The sequence below is a fragment of the Canis aureus genome, chromosome 3 (genome assembly GCF_053574225.1).
Source record: "Canis aureus isolate CA01 chromosome 3, VMU_Caureus_v.1.0, whole genome shotgun sequence".
NCBI lineage: Eukaryota > Metazoa > Chordata > Mammalia > Carnivora > Canidae > Canis > Canis aureus.
Window position 1 is genome coordinate 53,572,757 of NC_135613.1, and position 25,720 is coordinate 53,598,476.

A 25,720-nucleotide genomic window follows, 5' to 3' on the forward strand; every position below is an offset into this window, starting at 1 on the left:
TGGGTTGTAACAGTGTGGTGTAGCCAACCTCCAAGATGGCCTCCAGGATCTCTGGCACCTGATGCTTCCCCTTTGTGTAGTTCCCATCCATCTGGAAGATATCTGGCTCATGTCACCAATAAGATATTGAGAAAATGCTTAGTCATAAAAGACATTTGGGCTTCCTTCTTTCTTTTTCTTGGATCATCCACTCTGGGGAAGCCCGGCCACCATACCATGAGGACACACAAGTAGCCTGTGGAGCAAACGTGGTGGGGGAGGAACTGAGGCTTGCTGCCAACAGCCAGCATGATGTGTGTGGATGATCTTGAAAGCAGGTCCTCCACCCCACTTGAGCCTTCAGATGATGCAGCCCCTGCTGGAATGTTGACTGGAACCTCCTGAGAGACTCCAACCCAGAAGCATTGAGCTCAGCTGCTCCCGAATTCCTAACCCACCCAAACTATGCAAGATAATACATTTATTTGTTATTGTTTTAAAACGTGATGTTTCAGATCTGTTTCATTAGTTGCGTCAGTGAGAGGTAATCATCACAGAGCAGATGACGTGGGGGCTGGCTGTCCTAGCTTTGAGCTAACAGGGGTATGACTAAGAGCGTGTCTTTTGCTGGTTAACCGTGCAGCCCAATTCCCCTTCTGGTCCCAATTTGATATCTGCAACTTCGAGTAGCCACAAATGCCACCTGTATCCTCAATAAACTTTATTTAGACACAAAGAGACACAACAGAAAATACATACACAGATACAGATTTTTTTTTCTCTATAGGATGAACAAACATCACATAGGGAATTTAAAAAGTAGTTGCATGGAATGTAAGAAAAAATTGCAAAGGTCCTTGTTCGCTCACACTTAAAACAGACACATATTTCAGAGGAAGACAGGGATACAGCATCCCTACAACAGAATTCACAGTTGATCTATAACAGTACACAGGTGTTAGGAAGGTAATCAGAGGAGTCAGGGATCCGGTTACTCTTGATATGACAGGATGCTCACAACACTAGGAGGACTCTTTAAACAAAAGACAGAATCGAGGATTCCATACCCCCTGCACAGATGCTCTGCAAGCTGTCAGCTAGGTCATAAAGCAGCTCAGCAGAAATGCCACGTGAGCGTTCATCTTGAGGCTTGAAGGTCTGCGTGACCTCTACCTTTGCGTCTCCACCCAAGAGTTTACATAGACACACTTAGGACACTGAAACTCTCGACATGCAGCACGCTGGCTTCAAAACCCACAGTACAGAACATTGACATCAATTTATAAAATGTGGTTTAAAAAGGAAAACGGGTAAGAGCCAAGAGGAGAGCAAACAGTTTTCCAATGGTGTCACATCCGCTGGTAGTTTCCCACCACGCTGCCTGTGGTCCCTCCCGCAGGAGCCCTGGCCTTGGGGTCCCGCTCCACACCAGGGGCGGGGCAGGAGGGATGTCTCGTGCAAGTCTATAGTCCTCTAAAGGCACACCTGTGACCTGCTGGTCCCTCCTGTCAGGAGCCACGTACGTTACCAGGACAAGCTGCCACGGAACCACCCCTGCTTTTCCCCTGTCCCGGACAAGCCTCTGGCCTCCACCATCATCTTCACATTTCAGATCGGGGCTCCCTAGGCAACCTGTGTGTTTTAGTAAAAAATGGTTTCCACTGTACCCTTCGTGTGTCCTCTTCCTAATGTGACAAATCCAGATGAGATGAAGTTATGGAGATCAGGTCCTCCACTTCGGTAAGCATCCTTCCCATAATGTCCTGCAAGAAGATGGGGCAGAGTTACCTGGCAGACCCATGGCAGCAAGAGCAAAGCAAGCCCTGCAGCTCCAGCTCACCCAGTAGGAAGTCAGTTTCAAACCAGCAGCGGAGGCAGCAGGTAGACGCCATCAAGAAAAAAATATATATATTATTTTATAAACATATATAATATATATTTCAAATATACACACAGTATATATAAAAACTATATATATCAAGTATATATACAAGTACATGTGGGTATATATACATGTGTATGTATATGTGTATATATACATATATATATATACATATATATATATATATATATAATTGCACAACAAAGACAAAAGTTATAGGAAGGATACACGGAAAGCAGAGGGACAGGAGTCCACGTGGCTTGATTTTGGCATTTCTGACCGAGTGCACCAGAACATCAGTGGATTTGCCCCACCATCCTGTCCATTGGCCTAGCTTTTCCCCTGTTGCTCCTTCTGGCCTCGCTCATTTGTTTTCTTTCTTTCCAGAGCATTAGGCTGGGGTCTGTCTGTCTGGTCAGGGCTGCTCTCTATGTGACAGTTTATGAGTCCCACCACACCCCGTGGAAACACAGCCTCGTGGCTTCAGAGAGATCTGGCATCAGCCGATGAAGAGGGACAGGACGGTGGTTGTAAAACACCAGGCAAATATTTCCTGCTTTCCCCTCCTGACTTTCTGTAATAAGACCTTATCCCTTGTCGGTCTCACGCAGCCGTCTACCTGTGGGGCTGGGCTGAGAAAACGTGCAGGTGCATGGGGCTCCTGGGAGAAGAAATTAAAAACGAAAAGAGAGTATTATTCTGCTTCTGACATTCCAAACAGGATTCCGCAATGCTCTTGAAATACAGGTATGGGAAAGAAAAAAGGACTCCATGATGTCATCCTGAGGTAGAGACAGGAAAATGAAGACAAGTCATATTTTCGTCATGTTGCTACAGGAGCACGTTAAAAGCTACTTAGAAGTAAGACAGTGTGCACAACTACCCAAGATGCAAGGTTAAGTTAAAATGTGGACAGAAAATGAGGTGCCTGGGTGGCTCAGTCAGTTGAGCATACAACTCTTTGGTTTTGGCTCAGGTCATGATCTCAGGGTCGTGAGACTGAGCCCCATTCTGGGCTCTGCACTAATGTGGGATCTGCTCGAGATTCCTTTTACCCCCCTGGCTCTGGCCCTCCATCCCCTTTCTCTCAATGCTATATTATATATGATCACAATGCTGTAAAAAAGTCAAACCAGAGCTTTAAAAAAAAAAAAAACTGAAAGAAAACACAACTGATACTGCCAACTGCCTTCAGACAATTAGAACCTGAGTCTTATTTCTTCTCTCTTTTCAATGGTTCCATATTTTCCAAGTTTTTTTCTTTCATAATATAAATAAGATAAATTTCTAATAAAAAAAACGCAGGGTAAATATAAAGACAGCCTAAACACATTTTTTCTTAAAAGGGTGCCCTCTGCATTAGTAGAGCTCAAATCTAGGTGCATGTTGGAACCAACTGGAAGCTTTTAAAAATGTGAATGTCCAGACATGACTCCGGGGATTCTGATTCCATTCATTGAGGTCTGGGCTTAGGCAATGACATTTTAAAGAAGCTCTCTAGCTGATTCTAATGTGCCACCAGAAAAGAGAACCACTGCCCTGGGGTAAATGGAGAGATAATCTAAGTTCAGTCTGTTCAGTTGGTTCAATGAACATCTGTTGGACCCTCGGGGGTGCTTGGTACCACCCACTATCTAAGTTTTGAGCTCCAGAGCCCTCCCTCTGATGAGTAGAATCTGGCTGGCCTGATTCCTTCCTTCTTCTCCAACACCAAGAGTCCTCAAACCGGAGTGTGCATCAGCAAGGCCAGGATGGGAGGCTGGGCCCCTGGACAGCTCAGTTGTTTAAGCACCTGCCTTCGGCTTGGCTCATGATCCCAGGGTCCTGGGATCAAGTCCCACATCGGGGTCCCTGCTCAGTTGGGAGTCTGCTCCTTCTTCTCCCTTTGCCCATCCCCTGGCTGGTGGTCTGCTCTCTCTTGCTCATTCTGTCTCTCAAATAAATAAACAAAATCTTTAACAAAGAAAAGAAAAGCCAGGAGGGTATGTTGACATGGACTGCTGGACCCACTCTCAGAGTTTCTGATTCAGGAGATCTAGGACGGGGCTCATGATTTTGCATTTCTATCAAGTCACCTGGTAATGCTGATGCTGTCAGGTCCAGGGACCAAACTCTGAGAACTGTCCGAGCACAACAACTTGAGAGGATTTTGCCATCACTTCTGTTGTGCCCTCCATACCCACTCCTCAGGGCGTACAACCTGCTATGATGAGCCCTATTGTTATAAAATACTGTGGTCACAACCCAGAATTTGACAGAATAGAATTACTGGAGTTAAAAGGACTCTGCCCCTACCCCAAGCCACGTCACAGCTCCAGAAACCGTCTCCAGTACCTGGAGAAATGCATCTTCTTTAGGGATGCAGGGGTCGGGAGGGTGGGTTGTGCACTGCAAAGAGAGAGGGACCTCTGTCCTGTATGACATGGTCACTTTCTCCCTACCCCGCCCCCAATGATGGCAGAGCAGGACCAGGAAGTGACAGTTCCAAAGTGTCATAAATTTGGACCTCATTAATTCAGAACCGGTGATGCATCCTGCAGAATTTGGGCTGGTTTATTTTTGTGCTCTTTTATAAATAAAATTTTTGATACACGAATCAATACCAAGGACGATGAAACATAAAACAGTGCCTGTGCCACTTACAAATCATTCTTATCTGTCAGCTGGAACAATGTCCCTTGGGACTGAGCAGTAGCCTAGGCCTCCAAGGCTCTGCTTGTCTAATGAGTGACTCAAGTTTTCTGATCACCTACTACATGCCAGGCAGTGCCTCTGAAAACACAGCCTCAGGGTTGGTTTGTTTTGTTGATATCGCAGTAGTGAACATTTTGTAGCATAGTGCGGGTTAAGAGATTTTTCACATGTACCATTTTCTTAAAATTTAATCACCAAGATAGTTGCCTACTATCTTATTATGCCCCCATTTACCAATGGAAAAATGGAAGCCAAAAGAAGACAACAGTTGATGCTAGCTTCCAGTTCTTCTCCCTTCAAACCGTGGCTTCCTGCACCCCAGGCTCCTTACTCCCCACAAGAGCTTCCATCCTGCACCCCAGGCTCCTTACTCCCCACAAGAGCTTTGAGAAAAAGCCACGCTCCCATGTTTGTGGAGCTGGTCAGCCATAACCCTGGCTCCAGAGGGCACCCCTCGCCCAGTATTTGTACAACTCTGACACCAGCCACTTCACTCCACGGTCTGGATGGTCACAATGGCAGAGTTGCGACTCTTCTCTGACCCTTGAACCTGGTAGAAACACTACTGATTCAGGAGCAGTCTATGGTGATGAATAAGTTCGTAGAAGTTGGGGCACAAAGGAAGTCGAGCTTCAACATTGAGGCTCTGCGTTGAGTAAAGGCAAGATATGCTGAGGTGTCAGGAACAAGAGCAGGTGACAGGGGCACCTGGATGGCTCAGCGGTTGAGCACCTGCCTTGGGCTCAGGGCGTGACTCCAGGGTCCTGGGATCGAGTCCCACATCGGGCTCCCTGCAGGGAGCCTGCTTCTCCCTCTGTCTGTGTCTCTGCCCCTCTGTGTGTGTCTATGAATAAATAAATAAAATCTTTTTTAAAAAAGAATTCTATAGTCGAATCAGCTTGGAAAATACTGAGTTACATGAAATGAAAAGTAAGCATGAAAACCAAGTCTAAGGACCTGTCAATGAGCCCCACGTCTCCCAGAGCGCTTACATTTCTCAAAGGCATCTCTCAAGATGCTTGTTGGGAAAGCTGCCCATGACGCTGAGTGGGAGAAGTTAGGGTGATAGCTTCAGCTTTTGCTGGAGCTGTGGTCCTCAAATTTGAGCACCTCAGACTCACATGAAGGCACCCAGATTACTAGACCCCAGCCCCGGAATTCCTGATATACTAGGTCAGAGGTAAGTTCCACGACTGACAAGTTCCCAGGTGATGCTGCCGATGGCCACAGGTCCAGGAGCCACACTCTATGAACAAATGTGTTAGAACAACTGACAGATCTCCCTTCAGCTGGATACAAGGCCAAGGTTAGGAGGTCAAGATCCAGAAGGATTCACATTCTGTCTCCAGAGGAACAATTAGTTTGGCAGGATGAGAGGAAGGATCGGTAAAAGCAAAGCCCTGTGCAGGTGGATGGGGTGAACAGAAGGAGTCAATGTCTCTTCTCTTCCCTGAGGATGTGTACAGTCCAGCAGCTGAAGAGATGTGTGATGAATGAGTATCCAGACATCTTTAGACATAACACAAAGAACCATGTCCTTCTCCGTCTGCAGCCACCACCATAAGTCTATGCCCTCCTGCCTGCCATCGAGACAGGAAGCCAAACAGTACTCGGATCAAGAGAAAGAGTATTTCCAGAGAAAGAGCCACACGTCCAGCAGAGAGCCTGGCAGAGGTAGGCGAGAGCTTTGCAAGCACCCTTGCTGAGCAGCATGAGCACACCCATGTTGTGGTGCAGACAAACGCACAGCCCTGCCAGGAACGAGAATGGTTTCTGGCTGCAGAGTGCACCTGCTACCACCTGCTGAACCCTAACGGTGTGATGCAGCCCCTGGCTGGATTCGCTACTTTTAATTCTGCCATTGGCTCTCTCACCATCACCAGCATCCTGAAGTCTGAAAGTCACAGGGGCAGCACTAAGGTTCAAGTTCAACTGGCCCTCTGGCAGGAGAAAGCTCAAGAGAGGTCTGAGGCTGAGTTCTGAGTCGTGCCATGCTGGTGGCTCTAGTTAGGGCAGCAACTTTGAGTGACTACAGGGAGTTTCTCTGTTAGGAAATGTGCTGCAAGAAACAGGAAGGGGAAACATAATATCTGAATGGTGATTTCAGTAACATTTAAGAGTGATTGGCATCTGTGAAATTAGATCAATACCCAAGGGAGGAAAAGAAACTGACCAGGACAGCTGTCCTGGGTTGCAAATATGGCCAGCGGACTGCATCCTGAAGGAAATCAGTACAGTAAATCCTAATGAAAGAGATACTCTCTCAGTGACAGGTACTCGGTGGCAAAGAGGACAAAGAGACAGAAACGATGGGAGAGGAGATGGAGAGAACGATTCTAGGCACTTCCATCAATTTCCAACAGTATTCCCAGAAGAGACAGAAGGGATCATTCAGAAACAACGATTAAAAGTTAATTTTCTTTTCTTCTGAGCAGATGGGAAGACTTTAGTCTTCAGATCAAAAGGCAAGATCAAGCATCACACTCTGCATTAGAAGTGACCAAAATCTAGATATACTCTGATGAAACGTCTTTTAAAAATATAAAGGAAATAACAAATTAATTAAAATATAAAATTAAAGGAAGATGCCATTTTCATGAAACTCTTTAAAAAGTTGGGGAAATGGGGCACCTGGGTGGTTCAGCGGTTGAGTGTCTGCCTTGGGCTTAGGTTGTGACCCCGGGGTCCTGGGTTGGGACCCCGTATCAGGCTCCCCACGGGGGGCCTGCTTCTCCCTCTGCCTATGTCTCTGCTTCTCTCTGTGTGTCTCTCATGAATAAATAAATCAAATCTTTTTTTTTTAAAAGGTGGGGGGAAAAAAGTGAAGCAACCTTTTGAAGAATTTTGAGACTTTTATTTCCATAGAGACAGATACTGCTCACAGAACACACCCTCTGGAAGCAAGATGACAAGAAGATTCAAACCTCTCTGCATGTCTGTTTCCTCAGATGCAAAAGAGAAACAATAATACCCATTTCATTGGTTGTTGAGATTAAATGAGTTAATACATATAGAAGGCATTCAGAATAATTCGAAGCTTGCTAACAGTTTGGAGTAGAGATGTTTTGATTCCATTCTGCCAAAAGGTACTAAAGATAATGGAAAGAAGGAAGAAGAGAAAAGAAGTTCCACAGGAGGAGAAAAATATCAGACTTAACATCTAATAGAGGTAGAATGATTGGGGAAATACATATACATACGCAGAGAAATACAAAAAAACAATAACAAACACAAACACAAAAACCACATGTTCAAAGTGGGCTGAAGACCTAAGTGTGAAAAACTAAACCTTATATTTCCAGAAAAAGAATAAAGGCCATTCCATTAATGATCCCAAAGTAGGGAAGGATTTTGAAACAAGGAGCAAAAGGTACAGACTAAAGAGGAAACAAGTGAGCATTCTTAAAAAGCGAGGGGTCGAAAGCAGTCGTGAAACTGCAAATCAAAGGCTTGAAACATATATTTTCATTAATAACTAAGCCTCATAAAGAATTCCAAATTAATAAGCAGGTGAAAAAAAAAACACAATGGAAAATGCAGGCCAAAGAGATGAACAGGCGGTTGCAGCAGAGAAGACCCAAAGGGCCGATACACATAAAGTGGTGTTCAATCTCACAAGTAATCAGGGAAATTCAAATTAAAGCCATAATGAGATATCATTTCATACCCAGCAGACTGGGAAGAGTAAAAATGCCTGACACTAGTGTCACGGATAAGCGGGAACAAGAACCCTTGAACACTTCTGCTGGGAGTGTAGATTGTACAACTGCTTTGGAAAGTTGAAGACGGATATTTGATTGAACCAGCAAATCCCCCCCTTCAGGTAGATAAATCCTCACACACGAGCATAAGGAGATACCCATGAGCATGTTCATATGAGTATTGTTTGTAATAAAGACAAGTGGAAGGGGCTCAATATTCCTACCAAGAGAACAAGTGATAAATAGTGCTATACTCCTATGACGTAATCCTATGCTACAGTCCAACTGGAATGAACCAGAGCTCTGAGTAGCAACTTGGAGGACCGTCTGTTATAATGTTGAGTATACTAAGCAAAGCGAGGAAAAACAGGATGCCATCACATAGAAAGAGTTATGAAACATGCAGTGCAACACTCTATACTGTTTCAGGATATGTGCATATGTAGTATGAGCACAAAGAGATTCAGGGAATGATAAATACTTCAAAACAGATATTTCTGGAGGTAGGGAGTGAAATGTAATTGAGGAAGGAAGAGTAGATGAGGTGCTTCTATATTTTCTTTCCTACATTGGGTAGCTGGGGACATAATTCATTGCTAAAGAATTCTTTATTTTATTAGATGATAGATGAATGCATAGATGATGGATGGATAAGTAGAAGGATGGATGAATGGGTGGGTGGATGGAAGGAAGGATGGATGGATGGATAGATAGCTAGTTTTTAGTTAAGTCACTATAACCCAAATATTTTATTCACCACCAAATTGTTCCTCAACAAGAAAGGAATCAAAGAATCTCCAGTTTTAAGAACTCAGAGACTAAAATACCCACAAGTTCGGGACACCTGGGTGGCTCAGTGGTTGAGCATCTGTCTTTGGCTCAGGGCGTGATCCCAAGGTCCTGGGATCAAGTCCCACATTGGGCTCCCCGCAGGGAGCCTGCTTCTCCCTTTGCCTATGTCTCTGCCTCTCTCTCTGTGTGTCTATCATGAATAAATAAATAAAATCTTTAACAATAAAAAATAAATAAAATAAACCCCACAAGTTCTCCTTGGGGGAAGGGCGAGGTGCCCGATGACAATGTCTGTCCAGCAAGAAATAAAACTATAGAATTTCAAAAATCACAGATGTATTTATTTATAATTTGCAAGCAGTACCCAAATCCCAAAATTCATTAAGAAAAGATTGGTAAGTTAGATTACACATTTGTATCATTTAACGAATTGGCTTTTTTTGACAGAAATAAAGTTAAGTGGTGCTGGATCTGCCCTGGAAAATCTGGTACGCAGACGGAGTGACCAAAGTGCATTATCGTGATGAAATAAAACCAAAAGTAGCTTCCGTGGTCAGAGAAACAGCGCTCCATCTTTAGAGCCTGCTTGAAATGCACAGCATGTGCTCAGAACAGACAGGGAGCTGGTCTCTGAAAAGCCGAAATGGTGCTAAGGCCCTGCGATACAGCCACTTCACTGCTGAACTTCTCGGTGCAAAAAAATGTGACACAGACAGAAATCAAAACACATGATAAACTCTGGGAAAATATTTCCAATACACGTGAGAAAGGACTTTTCCCTTTGTTCAGAAAAAGCTCAATTATACTACTACCAATAACACCCTGGAAAAAATGCACCTAGGATATGAATAGGTAATTCTATCCCTCGGGAAAAAAAAAGAAAAAAAAATTTTGAAGGCCAGGGTATATGTAAAAAAAAATATGATTAACCTTGAGTCACAATTAAGGAAATGCAAGTCAAAAAATAAAGGACCTCTCTAAAAAACTAGTTGATTTGGGGACGCCTGGGTGGCTCAGACAGTTAAGCAACTGACTGTTGGTTTCAGCTCAGGTCATGATCTCAGGGTTGTGAGATCAAGCCCTGCGTTGAGCTCCACGCTCAGTGAGTCTGCTTGAGATTATCTCTCTCCCCCCTCCCTCTGCCCCTCCCCCTCCCTGCCTCAAAAAAATAAGTAAATCTTTACAAAATATGAAATAACTTGGCAAAATTTAAGTAGTGCATGACACCCAAAGCCAGGAGGAGGGGTTCTGTCATTGCTGCTGGTGGAGAGCATAAAGTAGTGGTGTTTATGTGAAGGACAAGCCTTTGATTTGGCATCTCACTGCTAGGAATGCACCCTCCACATATGTCTTCAAGTCTCCCCGTAATACATGAACCAGGCCGGACAATATGGCATTAACTATAGTAGTTTCTGGCAATGGGCAGCTGATTAAGAAAACCAGAATCCATGCCTGTGGTGGAAAACCATGCAGCTGTTACAAAGATGATGTCAGAATTCATGTGCAGATGTAGGAGGATCTCCAAGAGAAGATTAAAAAAAAAAAAAAAAAAAAAAAGCAAGGTGCAGATCAGTGTTTCAGTAGGAACCTTTTTGTACAAACAAGAATGAAAATAATACAGGGAGGATATATTAGAGAGTAGAGTGGTTTATATGAACGATATTTTTTTTTCTGCAAGTAATTATGCCCACAAACTACTAAAACGTTCTTTCCCTTGGGGAGAGGTCCTGGGATGAAGGAAGGGAGGTGTTCACCTTGGAGTTTTATTACTTGTTCTACTGTTGGAACTTTCTACACACGTATATGTGGTATTTTTTTTATTTTTGTACTATTTACACAGTTCATCTGGGATTAGGGAGTGGGATCATGGGCCATTCTTTGTTTTTCTTTTTTGTACTTCTTTACATGGGGGGGAAAAAATCTCTAATAAATGTCATTTTATAAAAAGAAATACAAGGGCCAGGAAGTGAGAGGGGCCACTGTCTCCTTGTGTAAATGACAAGGCATTTATCAAACACAGATTCTAATACCCACCTGGCAGGAGGGTGGTAAGGATTAGATGAGATCCTGGGTATAAATCATTTCGCCTAATACTGTACACCAGTAAGCCTCAATAAATGGGAGCTGCTAGTCACATAAAGACTATAGTCTTTCCTCTTTCTCATGCAGGGATCTCTGCGGAGTCCGCCCTGAGCTGACCTCAGGCCAGAAGGAGTCAAGAGTAGAAGGAGCTGGACAGAGCCTGGACTCTGCAATCTTGCCTGAGGGCTCTTTCTCAGAGACACCCCAAAGCTCCTTCTTGTACGCAAGAGCTCACACCCACTCCACAAAGGGGAGTGGGCTGGGAGCCAGGAGGGCCTCTGTTCCACCATGCTCTCACTTTTTGCTAAGCGAATGAGGCAGCTCTGAGCTCGCTCCACTGAGGTAAACTGGGGGCAGGCCAGGTCTAATTGCAGATTGCACTGACAATGACTATTTACTAGGCGAAAAATCTCGAGAGAGCAGCTACCAGGAATGCTTTATTTTATGTGTCAATTCTAGTGCTTGCTCACACAAGCGCATGGGGACAGTCTCCTCCAGAGTCTGTGGAGTTAACAGAGCTGTTGGCAAGTACTTTGGCAGTGCCACAGATCTGCCCTCTGGCGTCTCCCCTCTGCAGACTCTGTAGCTGGGAGACCTGGGGATGGCCACCAGGTACGTAGCCCACCTGGTGGAGGCCATGGGTCCCCAGCTGTGAGGACCCAGGATCCGCAATCCTGGTTGTTTTGGGAACCCCCCTGCCCGACACTCTCACTTGACAAAGAAGGAAATACGAACCCAGAGAGGGTGAGTAGAGGCATTCTCAAGGTCACACAGGTTGATAATTTCAGATACTAAACCTCAACTCTTGACTTTCAAGATGGCACTCTTCATCCTATCATTCTGCTTGAAGAAAGCAGAGGCTCTCATCACATCTCATCACAAGCAGGGTAGGGTGGGGAGCATAACCTAGAAATACATCTTGATAACCACCGCACTGAAGGCCAATCCTCCAGAAGGTCACTCCTAAAGCAGCCCCTTCTGATTCAAATTAATGTCCTTTGAACCATCAGTTTTGTTGGTTTGGATTTAGGAAAACTGGCACTTTGTGCTTGAAACCAAAACAAACAAACAACAAAAACATGAAGATGTCCTCTATAAAGGTCTCCAGCTGCGGCCAAGGGCAAACTCTAGGTCAACCTTATCCACTGCAAGAGGGGAGCTCTGCTGCGGCCTCCTGTATATCATGCTGGCTTTGGGGTAAGATGCCTTGTTTCAGAAAGCATTACGTGGCTCAAATATAAAAGTCTGAAAACCACACCTCTAGTGCATCCTAATTATTTCCCAAGGGGATGAGAGAGAGGATTACTTGATGGTGACATTAATCTTCAGAGATTTGGAGAGGGCTAAACCCTCTCCCCCCCACCCCCACCACTCCCCGCCATTGAGATAGAATCAGAGAATGTTCCAACGGAAGGACTTCTCAAGGGCACCTTTTCCAGCCTCGATATTTGCAGACGAGGAAACTAGTGCTGGGGAGGGAAAACAGATAGCCCAAGGTCACTGGCTAAGGGCTATGACCACACTCTGCATCTTCCCACATCAGGGCTTTCCCTAACGTACCAAGCAGCCCACAGCCTCCTCCCTGCCCCCGGAAACGGTACAGAGGTTGGTTTCTATTTCAGGGGACCCCAGCGCACCATTTAGTTTCTCCTTGGATGCGCTGGCTATAATCCCCTTGGAAAAAAGCCCAGAGTCTAACCAAATCCCCGGCTCTAACTGCGATCCCCATTTCAGTTCTGGCTCATTCCTGAGAGCAGGACCCTGGCCAAGAGTCCTGAAGAATTTAAGTGGAAGAAAGGATGGAGGTGCTCTCCACAGTGATGGAAGTTTCTCCTTGGTCACCAAGTCTGAGGACATTAGTGCAGATTTACAGTGGGGTAGCCCGGGGTGGGGGGCATCTGAGACCCCCTTTCTTCTCTTGTTTCTTGACCTCTCCTCATCCTGTACAAAAAAACCCACTGAGGGACACCTGGGTGGCTCAGTGGTTGAGCATCTGCCTTCGGCTCAGGGCGTGATCCCGGGGTCCTGAGATCAGGTCTCACATCAGGCTCCCCTCTGGGAGCCTGCTTCTCCCTCTGCCTATGTCTCTGCCTCTTTCTGTGTGTCTCTCATAAATAAATAAATAAAATTAAAAAAAAAACCACTGAGCTTCCTATGAGTGCATCCAAACTAGTGAGGATAAATGAAATAATGCTGAAAAGCTCTACCATCTTATTTTATTGTGCTCCTTTACGCAGAGACATTGGCAATGAATGCCTTTTATTATCAAGAGGGAAATATTTGAGGAAAATATTATCTCCACTTTGCAGATGAATAAACAGCCGCAGAGAGGTTGAATATACACAATCAGAGTGGCTGGCCTGTGATTTAGGACAGAACCTAAATTCTCTGTCACCGTACACACTGGGGCTTCCATTCATTCTATCATGCTTCTAGGAAAGCCATGCTTCCTGCAGCTGCCCTAGGGCCCTACCTCTCCCAAAACACCTAAGAGAGACCCTTCTGACTAAGACAGCACAACAAAAAATATGGGAGAGGGAAGAATTTTAGAGGCTGTAATCTTTCGTCAGGCTTCAGCTCCTATGGGGAAGGCAATTTAATTCATGGACTATTCTATATCTGCGAGAAACTATTGACGAGAGAGAGAGAAGGTTCATATTCAAATTCGGGGCTTTCTCACACTGATCTGGGTTAGGCATTTGTCACCACAATGAATAACACAGCTTGGCAAAATAGGAGATAAGAAACAAAATGGTGAACTTTAGGCATAGGGCATAGCGTCACCTCAAAGTTTATGGAGCTAACATCATGTGCGACTCCACTCAGAGGTGTCCTTCTATGGACAAAGCAAGACTGCCCGCTCTGGGTCCCATGGAAAGATCCAGGGAAGCCATGATAGTGATAGACGTGGTGGGGAGAGGGGTGGCCTCACTGGGAGCTTGACATACTCTGATCAGTCTCTAGTAAACTCTCTTGCCAGATTTTGGGGGGTAGGATGAGACAGACTCCTGTGAAGAGAACAGAGAGCTAGAGGAGGTGCAGAGATGGGAAATTATCCGCATGAACTTCCTCCCAACACCACCCCCTCTTGGGGGTGAGCTCCTGCCACCTTCCCCTGCTCAAACCCATGACTCTCAAGGACAGGGTAGGGATGGGAGTGGATACATCCAAGAGGCAAGCTGTTGAACATGCCTCCAATGTTCCATGTTTCCATTTGGTATGGTCCATTTACTAGTGTGTACCCACGACCCAGTCCCATGGTCCACTCACAAGGGCCACATGTCCTGCTCCTCTGCCACACTCCTGTTCCTACCCTGCCCTCTGTCCTCAGCCACTTGGTCTTCTCCATTCAGTGGGGGGTTGAGGCAGAGGCCATGACCTTCCTCAGGACTGCCTGGCTATGTACCTTCCCTGCAGGTCCTGTTCCTCCTGTGTGGGTCCCCAAGTCTGGATTTTGTAGGTGGGGTGGTAGGACCTCTCCGTTGGCCCTTCAGCCCCGCAGTGGGCTGGTCTGCGCTGCCATTTGCCCAAAACCTATGCCACTCCTTATAAATTCCTTAAACCCTACCTCTTTCTTTTTAATGACACTCATGCTAAAATGTTCTCAAATTACCCCTTTTAAGAGTGCCATCTGTTTCCTGCCAGACTCCGACTGATACACCATCCATCACCATCCTGGGCCTTCTTCCCTCCTTAAGTTGCTCAGATGCCATGGTCCATCCTTATTATCACCCTGACCTCCAACCTTGCCCACTGTGCTCACCCAGCAAAACCACCAGTGAAGAGAGCTGACCAGCTGCCATTTTGTCACTGTAGGACTTTAGGCAAATTACCTGAACTCTCTGAACCCTCATTTCCTCATCTGTAAAATGAGCCTAGTAATCGTACTAAAGGAGGGTTTTGTGATAATCAAATTAATGAATACTTACCATATTATAAAAAGAATCCAGGACAGTGCCTGGGATATGTTTGCCACTCTGTTTGCCATTATTATGACCAGTCTCTCTTAGGATGAATAACCCAAATTCTCAGATGGCACCTCAAACCCTTAGGCAATTCTGCTCTCTTTTCCTGCAATGTTTACTCTTCCACTTTCTGAACATCCTTCCTGGGTTTCTCCTGGCTCCTGGAACCTTCCATACCTGCTCCCTATACCCTTCAACTTGACCTTGACTCATACTCCAAGGAGAAATTGGAACAGTGAGAAAAGAAGGTGTGATTTACAGATCTCACCCATCCCCTCTCTCTGTCTTCCCTGCTAGTAAGTGAAATAACTTTAACATCCATGCCTCTCCACCTTCTCAAGGACTTAGCTCCTGAAACCACGCCCCCTCCTTCTCAAACACCACTTTCTCTCAGTCGACAGGCTCATTCATTCATTCCCACTTCAAATTTTCCTGACCCTCTGAATGCTAGACACAACACTCTCCCTTGACCCCACATCTTCTGTGTCAATCATGGCCCATTTCCCACCATTTTGCAGTGAAGGAAACTGAATCTCAGAGTGTTGAGGGTTCTTCTTCCTATTCGTATATCTCCTTGGGGGATGACCTAGGTCTTAAAATGGTTTTTTGTTTGTTTGTTTGTTTGTTTGTTTATAATTTAACAGAAAAATAGATGCTTTGGACCATAATATGATACTACCACACACCTGTCAGAGTGGCTTACGTTCAAAAGACACAACACACCAAATGTTGCTGAGGATATGGAGCAAATAAACTCTCGCACACGTTGTTGGTGTGGATAGAAAATGATAAAACACCTTAAAAACCTTTTTGGTGGATGCACCTGGGTGGCTCAGTTGGTGAAGCATCTGCCTTTGGCTCAGGTCATGATCTTAGGGTCCTGGGATCGAGTCCTGTATCAGGCTCCCTGCTCAGTGGGAAGTCTGCTTCTTCCTCTCCCTCTGTCTCTCTCTCAAATAAATAAAATCTTCAAAAAAAAAAAAAAAAAAACACCCCTCCAGAACTTTTTGGTAGTTTCTTCTGAAGGTAAAGGACTCCTGCTCTACATCCCAACAATTCCATACATAAGTATTTACCCCAGAAAAGAATCAGAATCCATGATCAGAGATGTGCAAGATCTACTGCAGCTTTACTTTAAAAGAGTAATAAAAAAAAATGGAAGTATTCAGAATGCCCAACAAACAGCTTGAATAAATAATATATTGTGGAATATTAATATACTGTGGAATATTCATGAAATGAATACTATACAAGGCAGGACCTACTGGCCAGTGTAACAACACAGATGACTCTCATAAAGATGATGTTAAATGAAAAGCCAGACATAAGCTAGAACGTGCTGCAGCACAAAGCTGAAGCCCAAGACCAAATTCTTTTGAAAAAGACTCCTGAAGAACAGACAAAGCCATTTGATGATGACAGAGGTCAGAAGAGTGGTTACCTTTAGGGGTTAAATACAGACTGGGAAGGAGTCTAGGGACTCTTACAGGGTCATGAAGATATTCTGCATTTTTATGGGGGAACAGGTGGTTAGGGACAGTTGGGCGGGTAGACAAGAGATAACATAATCACGTGAGACATCATTGACTTATATACTGAAGGTTGGTAAATGTTCTATATTTTACGATTTCTGTTAGATATCAATTTTAAAAACCCATGCATTAGGGACCCCCAGATGGTTTAGTCGGTTAGGTGTCTGCCTTGGGCTCAGGTCATAATCCCAGCATCCTGGGTTTGAGCCCCGCATCGGGCTCCCTGCTCCATAGGGAATCTGCTTCTCCCTCTCCCCCTGCCTTTCCTTCCATTCATATGCTAGCGTTTTCTTTCTTTCTTTCTCTCTCTCTCTCTCTCTCTCTCTCTCTCTCTCAATAAATAAATAGATAAATCTTTTAAAAACTTAAAAAAAAACATGCTTTTAACTTTTGCACTAAATGGATTCTCATTTGTCCCCCAATTATACCGACCCCAAAAGGAGGCAACTATTTCTTAGTATCCCAGATTTAACTGAGCTTACAATCCAAAGACCATCAGGGCTGCAAGGCCACAAAGAGACCTGCCATTAGGCAAACGAGCAAACAGATCAGGAAAGAGAAAGTGAGGTGTCAAGCTCCCAGCACCCAGGAAGGGCAGGTGAGTCTGCTACCACCCACCACCCACCACCCACCACCCACCTCCAAGCCCAGTTATTGCCCTTCCTTCACGTGCACTGCCCCGTCCCTGCCATTCTTCTGCAGAGACTTAGGATGTCACTTCAGGAGAGCTGACCTCGTGATAATGAGCAGCCCAGCAGGCTTCCTTCGGAAAGAGGGAATGCACCCTGGAGCGGCAGAGGAGGCAGGGAGAAGGGATTTGGTGTAAAGACTGGAAAGAAGAAAGGCATCAAAGCAGAAGCTTAAGCTCTGTTTCTAATGAAGTTGTAGCATCAGAGCTGGCCCTGGCTGCCCGGTGAGCAATGAGGGAAGTAAAGCCACACTATGTTTGCCAGGAAGGAAGCAGAGCATATTCATCTCAGCAGCCGGCCTGGAGACACTTATTCCACTAATAAACTCAGTGCAACAGCTGACAAGAAGCTGAAGGCCCCCGACCTCTTCTAAAGGAGCGATTTAAGTAAAAAGAATGGTTCTCACTGTAAGGGGAAGTCAGGCCAAACCCAGGAGAAGTGTGATAAATCTCTAGGTCGAGGAGAACCTCTGACCCATAGGGAAGGCCGACTGTTTAGAAAGATGCTCATCACCTCTGATGTGGCACTTGGTGGCATGCTTTCCATAAAATCTCATTTAATAGAATCTTTGAAACAGCCTCACGAAGGGTAGATTCGTTGTTCCCATATGGCACCTAAGAAAAAGAAAATCTGCCTTCGTTTTAGATAATTTGTCCCAAACTACACAGCTAGTAACATAAATAGGAAAGGTTCCAAAGAAACATTATTTTATCCCAAAGCCTGCGGTCTTCTGGCAGCATCGAGCTGCCATGAGGACATAAAGACGTATTTATATTGCAAGAAAGTGGAATTTGTGGAAGCATCAGCAGGAAGGGGAGTAGAGGTCATGTTCAAGAGAGCTGGACCCAAGGAAGTTGGACGTGATGGCCAAGGATTTCAGCTCAGTGGCAAGAAGTAGAAATAATACTGTGCTCAACAGTCTAGAGCAGCCACCTGGCCATCTCCCCAGGTGATTGGTCACATGTGGCTCGTGGTCTGTTCTCATCAAGTGCAGAGGGGAGAGGCCCCTGAATCTGGCTGGCTGTGACCCGAACCCATCTCTGAGTACCCACGGCACCCGCCGTGCTCGTTAATTATGTGTTGAATTAATTAATGAACAAATTAATTAGTGAACAAAACCAGTCTGTCTGTGTACACATTTTAATAATCTCAAGTTCTGAGTCATGGGACTTCCTGCTTTATCTGCACCTAAAGGAAGTGCTGAGTTGTTATGAGACCAGGGAAGGGCCAACAAGAGGAAGGGCCAGCAAGAGGATGAGCAAAACCTCCCCAACTGCTTTTGCCTCCAGCCAGATGCCTCCCACTAACTATCCAGTGATCCCCTGGGGTCAAAAGCCAATCCGTGCAGATGGACTTGAACCCATATTCATTTATTGACTCACTCAATGGGGTGCTGGGTGAGATTAACTTTGAACTTCCAATCTTTGCCCCGGTGGGGATCCAAATTTTAGGTGCCATGATAGCTTAAAACAAAATAAGTTAAATTAAACTCATTTTTATTTAAAAATAAGTAGAGGAACACCTGGGTGGCTCAGTTGGTTAAGTGTCTGACTTGATTTTGGCTCAGGTCATGGATATTGGGGTCATGGGATCAAGGCCTATATCGGGCTCTGTGCTCAGTGGGGAATCTGCTTGTGATTCTCTCTCTCCTTCTCCCTCTGCTCCTCCCTCATTCTCTCTCTCTCAAAAAAAAAAAATCTTAAAAAAAATAAAAATAAAAAATATTTAAAAAATAAAAATAAGTAGAAATAGTGCATACATGAGATGTTTTGAAAATGTTAATTGTCCTCACCCTAATGTACCTGTGATTTTAAAACAATTCAAATGTGAATCATCCATATGGGAACTAAAAAGCTGGTGCATTGAAAAAATAAAAAGAAATAAAATAAAAAGCAGATGCGTATGTCTGAAGTCTATCTGGGAAAAATTAATGTAAGAGAAGAGGCAAGTCATTGTGAAATGAAAGAAAACCTGAGACGCCTCGGTGGCTCAATGGTTGAGCATCTGCCTTTGGCTCAGGGCGTGATCCCGGGGTCCTGGGATCAAGTCCCACAACAGGCTCCCCATAAGGAGCCTGCTTCTTCCTCTGCCTGTGTCTCTGCCTCTCTCTGTGTGTTTCTCATGAATAAGTAAATAATATCTTTTTTTAAAAAAAAGAAAATGTAATATATTCATAGAATGGGATATTATTCAGCCTTAAAAAGGCTGGAAATTCTGACATGTGGTACAGCATAGTTAAACCTTGAGCACGTTTATGCTGAGTGAAATAAGCTACCCTCTAAGGCAAATACTGTATGATTCCATTTCTGAGCGGTCTCTAGAGCTGTCGGGTCCATAAAGACAGAGAGGAGAGGAGGGTGGTGGTTGCCAGGAAGGAGGGGATAGAGAAAATGCATGGTTACTCATACAATGTTTTGGTTTTATAAGATGGGGAAGTTCTGGGGTTGGATGTCAGTGATGAGTGCACAGCAATACGAACACACCTAACCGTACACTCAGAAATGGCTGAGATGGTAAATTTTATGTTGTGCCTATTTTACTGTAATTAAACATTTTTTATAAACACTTAATATTTTTGGAGCACTTGATTGGCTCAGTCAGTGGAAGTGTCCATCTGCGGCTCAGGTCATGATCTCAGGGCTCTGGCATCAAGTCCCTCATCAGGCTCCCTGCTCATCAGGGAGTCTGCTCCTCCCTCTCCCTCTGCTCTTCCCCCTGCTTGAGCTATCTCCCCACCGCCCCCTCAAATGGAGAAGTAGAAAATCTCTAACAAAATAAAATAAACAGCTAATATTTTCAGTATATATTAAAAAGCTCTTACAAATAAAGAAGAGATGAACTTCCTTGGAGGGGGGGAACTAGGCTGTGGACATAAACTGGCAAATTGGAAGAGAAATATAATGGAGCGGTATCTCTTTAGGGTAATATAATGATATATAATAAGAGCCTTAAAACATGCACACCTTGTGACTTAGTAATTCCACTTAATAGCAATCCATCCAAGGGAAATAATTACACACATAGCAGAGATTTATGTGCAATGATTATCATCACGGTATTATTTATAATAGTGTAAAACTAGAATCAAGCTAAATGGGATCAACAGGGAAATGGCTGAATAAATTATATTACTTCCAAGGCTGGATGCCACAGAGTCATCGTCTGCTGCCTTTTTTTTTTTTTTTTTTTTAATTTGTGAGAGACATAGAGAGGCAGAGACACAGGCAGAGGGAGAAGCAGGCTCCCTGCGGGAAACTCGCTCCCAAGACCCTGGGATCACACCTTGAGCCAGAGGCAGATGCCCAACCACTGAACCACCCAGGCACCCCTCTCTGCTGCCTTTTGAAAAATATTTCAGTGCCTTGAAAAATTCTCATGAAATGACATCAAGTGAGCAAAAGGTTTATAATGAATATATAAAGTGTTACATCTTTGTAAAAAAGGGGGGGCTGGGGGGAGACCATGGGGCAGAGGACAGATACCTCAGTTGCTCCAAGGACCCCGTTGGGATGATGAATAATTTTCTACACTGTTCTGTGTTTTCCAAACTCTCCTTAATGGGCAGGTGTTGCTTTTTTTTTTTTTTTTTTTTTAGAATTAGGATTATTCTGTATTTTAAATGGGCCGCGTTATAAGGGCAGAGAGTTGTCTTGAAATTGAGCAATAAAAAGATTTAATGCAAACTGTCCACACAGCCTGCCCTCACTGCTGCTGGCTTGTACCTGTGCGATGTCCCCATCTCTTGCCACTGCCCTTCCCATGGAATGGCACAGTGGTGGGGCGAAACCCTGGTGCCCCAACGGGGCTTCTCTCCAGCCCTCACTCCCTAAGCCTGGGAAAGCCAAGGAGGCCCTTCCTTCCCAACCCTGCAGATTGCTCCCCTGCATGGCATTTACAGGACAGGAGAACCATCCGTTCCCCTCTCTCCCAACGAGGACTTTGCTGGGCCTCTGCAAGGGGACATAGCGGCGGGTGGGGGTGGGGGGTTTGGGTCCAGGAGTGGGCAGCTGGTTTGCAGCACTCCTGGAATGCGCAGGAGGATGCTGTGCTATTGGCAGCAAGCCTGGGGCGGTCCCCTGCCCAGAGGCAGCGTCAGGGCCAACAGGGACCAGACAGATGGACACAGACCCCACAGCTGTCAGCCCAGGGAAGAGGCCTCCTGATTCTCATTTAGGGAAAATTAGCCATCAACGCCCTCGTCTCTTCGGGTGTGAACTTTAAATAAGACGTTCCAGCTGAAGTGGGTCGAGGAAGCTATTTCGCTGTGGCTGGAAAGAGAGTAATTGTGTAGGATGTTTGCCTCTGTGCAGCAGAAGCTCTGGGCTCTGGTTTCATGCAAGCGAGACAGGCCAAGGAAGAGAGAACCCAGAGGCAGTGAGCTGGAAGCAGCTGCTTTCCCACGGCCTCATGGAGCTGGGGTTGGAGCAGCCTGCTGCCCACCCGTGTGATGGGACCTGCCCAGGCTGGCGCTTGCATGTCTGAGCGCCAGAGGGCCTGGCTCAAGGGAACGAGTACAATGTGGATTCTGTGCAGGTCTGCTCAGATGTGTGGACCCTGCTGGGCTGAGCATCCCCCGTTTCCCGGGCCCAACTGCAGACACAGGCTCCCACCCGCAAAGGGATGCAGCATCTGAACTCCTCACCCTGGCTGAGAGTGGCTGGAGTTCTGTGAAATTGCTCTGGTCCACAGGAATAAATGAAGTCGGTGTCTCAACAGAGACACCTGCTCAGAGGTGCCGATGTGCTTCGATGGGAGGTAGTCTGCCTGAAGCTACATCAGGAAAACAGCAGGGTTGGGAAGCATTAGAGTCAGGAGCGGAGGAGTACCTGAGGCCAGTTTAGCTCCTCGAGTCATCCAGGCTGAAATCCCAGTGGGCAGAGCCCAGGCCTGCCAGAGAGGTGCTCAGCAAACAGGAACCCTCCTCAGGATGCCTTGAGCATCTGCCTTCAGCTCAGGGCATGATCCCGGAGTCCTGGGATCAAGTCCCGCATCGGACTCCCCTCATGGAGCCCCTGCCTGTGTCCCTCTGCCTGTGTCTCTGCCTCTCTCTTGCCTCTCATGAATAAATAAATAAAATCTTTTAAAAAACAAAACAAAAGAGGAACTCCCCTCTGATCCTCTACTCCTTCCCTAATTGCCCACAACAGCACTAAAGGGTGTCAGTGTACTCACATGACTGGGGAGAAACCAGATTCAGAGAGATTAAGCCCATCACCCAAGGTCACCAGCTATGGAATCCTTCGAGTCCATCACCCTAAGGAATTCAGGTGCTGGTCAAGGTCATGAGTTTCAGCAGGAATTCAAAGGCTAATGTAGGACCAAGGTGCAAGTTTGAAGCTGTCTACACTCCCCATTTGAGGCTGTGCAGAGTGTGACCACTCAGGACAGAGGCAGAGCAATGGAGTGGAAGCCACAGTACCCCTGGGCTCCCCTTGGCTTAAGAAGTCCCTATTGGGGGGTTTCCTAACGTGGGGGGCACATGACCAGCCTCATTGTCAGTATTGGAAATGATGGGTATTTTGGAATAAAACAGCGTACATCAACGAAGAGAAGCATACAGTTGGGAACATGGGTGGTTTTTACAGCCTTGAAGGATTTCCATTTGATGAGGCTAAGAAACTTAAACCCCTTTCTTTGCTTCAGGGCTTGAGAACAGAAGGGCCAGTGAATAGCCCCTGGGCTCTGGCCTCTCCCCAAGCTTTGCGGTGTGGGGAATTCTAGGGTAAAGTGCTCCCAGTTGGCCTATCTGGAAGGGTTTGCCAAAGGGCTTCGCCCTAATGTGTTAACAGTTAAGGGCTTAGAACACAAGGCACCTCCTGTAATTCCAGGCGTTCGATGGCAGATAATGTCCTGACTAGGGGTCCCTTTGTAGGGGGTGGGAGTGTGTGTGTGTGTGTGTGTGGTGGGGAGTTGGTTATCTTTTCATTTGGCTCCACATCACGACCCTACTTGGCTCCCAAACAAAGCCGGCTGCCGGCGCTTTTAAAGAAAGTTCCATGATTCAACAGATTCCCATCTGAAGGCTCAGTGGCACACAGACTGGGAAGAAAGAGAGCCTTCAGCCCCCGTTCATTTAGAAATGGCTCTTCTGTTTCCGGAGGGTAGGAACAAATGAGGAAATCACTGTGTGGGGAGGTGGGGGGGGGAGGCACGTGCCCACAAACAAGGCACCGACCATCTGGTCCTATTAGCGGCTGTGCCCTCTGAACCGCACCCCCTGGACTGAGAGACACAGCTGCCTTGGCTGATGTGTGAGCACTCCAGACCTTGTCTCTCTCCCCCTGCCCCATGCTTCCGGTGTGACATCAGAGGCGTGAACAATACTGTTGAGATGTGCCTCTTGGGCTAACCCCCCTCTGTTCTCTGCCCCTTGGTGGAGGTCTTCGCTGACACAGAGAGGAGGAGCCTTGGTGGCATCTCTGCTGCCCCCACACCCCCCACCAGGCTCTACCTCTGTGGTGGTAGCAGGTGCAGAAGCAGCACCGGTGGACGGTAGGAAGACTCTGACGTTCAAAGCATGGTCCTTGGGGCAGCAGCATAGGCATCCCCTGGGAGTTTGCTGGACATGCAGAATATCCACTCCAGCCCTACTGAGTCAGCATCAGCAGCTGAACAGGTCCCCAGGCAATTCCTATGCACCTTCAAATTTGAGAGGCTTTAGTGTAGTGTAGTGATTCTATACTGGGAGATCCTGCCCCCCTCGGGTGACATCTGTCAATGTCTGGGGACATTTCTGGCCATCACAACGTGGGGGCCGGGGGATGCCCTAGGGAAAGGCTCGAGAGGTTGACAAATATTCTGACAATGTACAAGAACAGCCTCCTGACAACGAAAAAAATTCTCCAGTCCAAAATGTTCATAATGTTGAAGTGGAGAAACCCTGGGGTAGGGACATTCTCTCACAAAAGGGGAGATTCCTGGGGCTCTGTACCCCTTTCCCTGTCTTCCTCAGGGTTCACCTGAACTGATTACTTAAACATAAATTTATATAATAGGCCCAGGACAACTCGATAAACAGATGTCTCCTTCCAACATTCAGTCCCAGAAGGCAAGAATGACGTCCTGCATTTCAAAGCGACATTAAAATCTAAATTATGAACAGATAAATGATCTTTCCTCCATTCCTCGGAGCATCTGTTTCTCCCTTGTGTTCAGCATGGTACCCTCGGAGTACATGATGACGATGCGTGGGTCCCCCGTGGCCGTGGGCAGACCTGTCACGTGTTTTTTCCTTCAGCTGGAGGCAGACTGCATTGGACTTGGCGTATGTCTTACCCAAGCCCAGCCACCTGCCTTCCTTGTTGGTTGGAGCGACCCAACAATGGTTGAAGCCTATGAAGCCAGGATTAATGTCACAAGTGGTGAAGAACCTTCCCAGGGTCATGTTCTGGAGAAACCAACCGAAGGTCCTCACCGGATACCTAAATCAATCATTACGTCTTAAAGATTTTATTTTTTGGTAAACTCCACACCCAGAGTGGGGCTCGAGCTTAAAACCCTGAGATCAAGAGTCGCACACTCCACCGATGGAGTTGGCCAGGTGCCCCTGATTCTTCCCTCTTGTTTTTTTTTTTTTGTTGTTTTTTTTTTTTGTTTTGTTTTGTTTTTTTTGATTCTTCCCTCTTGTATCTCAAATCTATCCTCTCCTCCTGACGCCCTCTATCAATCATTTCTTACTAGACCATTAAAATGTTATGCCTACTTTATTTTTTTCTGCCTTTAGTCTACTCTCTCCTTATTCATTCATCACACAGGGACTTGCTGGCATAAAAATCTGGCCATGTCATTCCCTTGCTCAAAATTCCTTAATGGTTGGCTACTGAGTAAAGGCTAAATGCCCAATGCCTTGGCAGGACATAAAATATCCTGCCTCCATCCCATCATGCACGTCTTTGAACATCCAAAAACCAAGGTCATGTGTAGTTTTCTGAAAAAAAAAATTATCCTGGATATCTCTACATATTTTTGTGCATTGTTTCTTTTTCCTAGGACACGAAATTGTTAAAGAACCTACTGATGAGAATCCTATTCCTTCTTTAAGTTTCAACCCCAGCCTCACCTCCTCTGAGAAACCTACCCTGATCTTTCCAACACATACAATTCTGCCTCTTTCATGACTTTAAAAAAAAAAATTATTTACTTATTGGGGGGGGAGGGAGAGAGAGAATGAGTTGGGGGAGGGGCAGAGGAAGAAGCAGACTCCCCACTGACCCAGGAGCCTGACAAGGAGCCTGATCTCAGACCCCAAGAACACGACTCAAGCCAAAGGCAGATGCCCAACTGATTGAGCCACCCAAGCACCCCCTTATCACTTTTAAATCAGGTCTCCATTATAGCAATGCTCAATATTTATTAGTTATTTTGTCTCTACATCTCCATTTCCATTAGACCCTGAGCTCCATGA

At 45.8% G+C, this 25,720-nt stretch overlaps 1 protein-coding gene across 2 annotated transcripts in view; it reads right to left on the bottom strand.

Moving 5' to 3' along the window:
- The window catches only part of SHISA6 (shisa family member 6), a 277,698-nt gene that overhangs the window by 142,941 nt on the left and 109,037 nt on the right, over positions 1-25,720 (bottom strand). For both annotated transcript variants that reach the window (XM_077892624.1, XM_077892622.1), the window contains exon 3: positions 1,647-1,742. In XM_077892624.1, the coding sequence (XP_077748750.1) occupies positions 1,647-1,742 (96 nt within the window). The remainder of the gene's footprint in view (positions 1-1,646; positions 1,743-25,720) is intronic.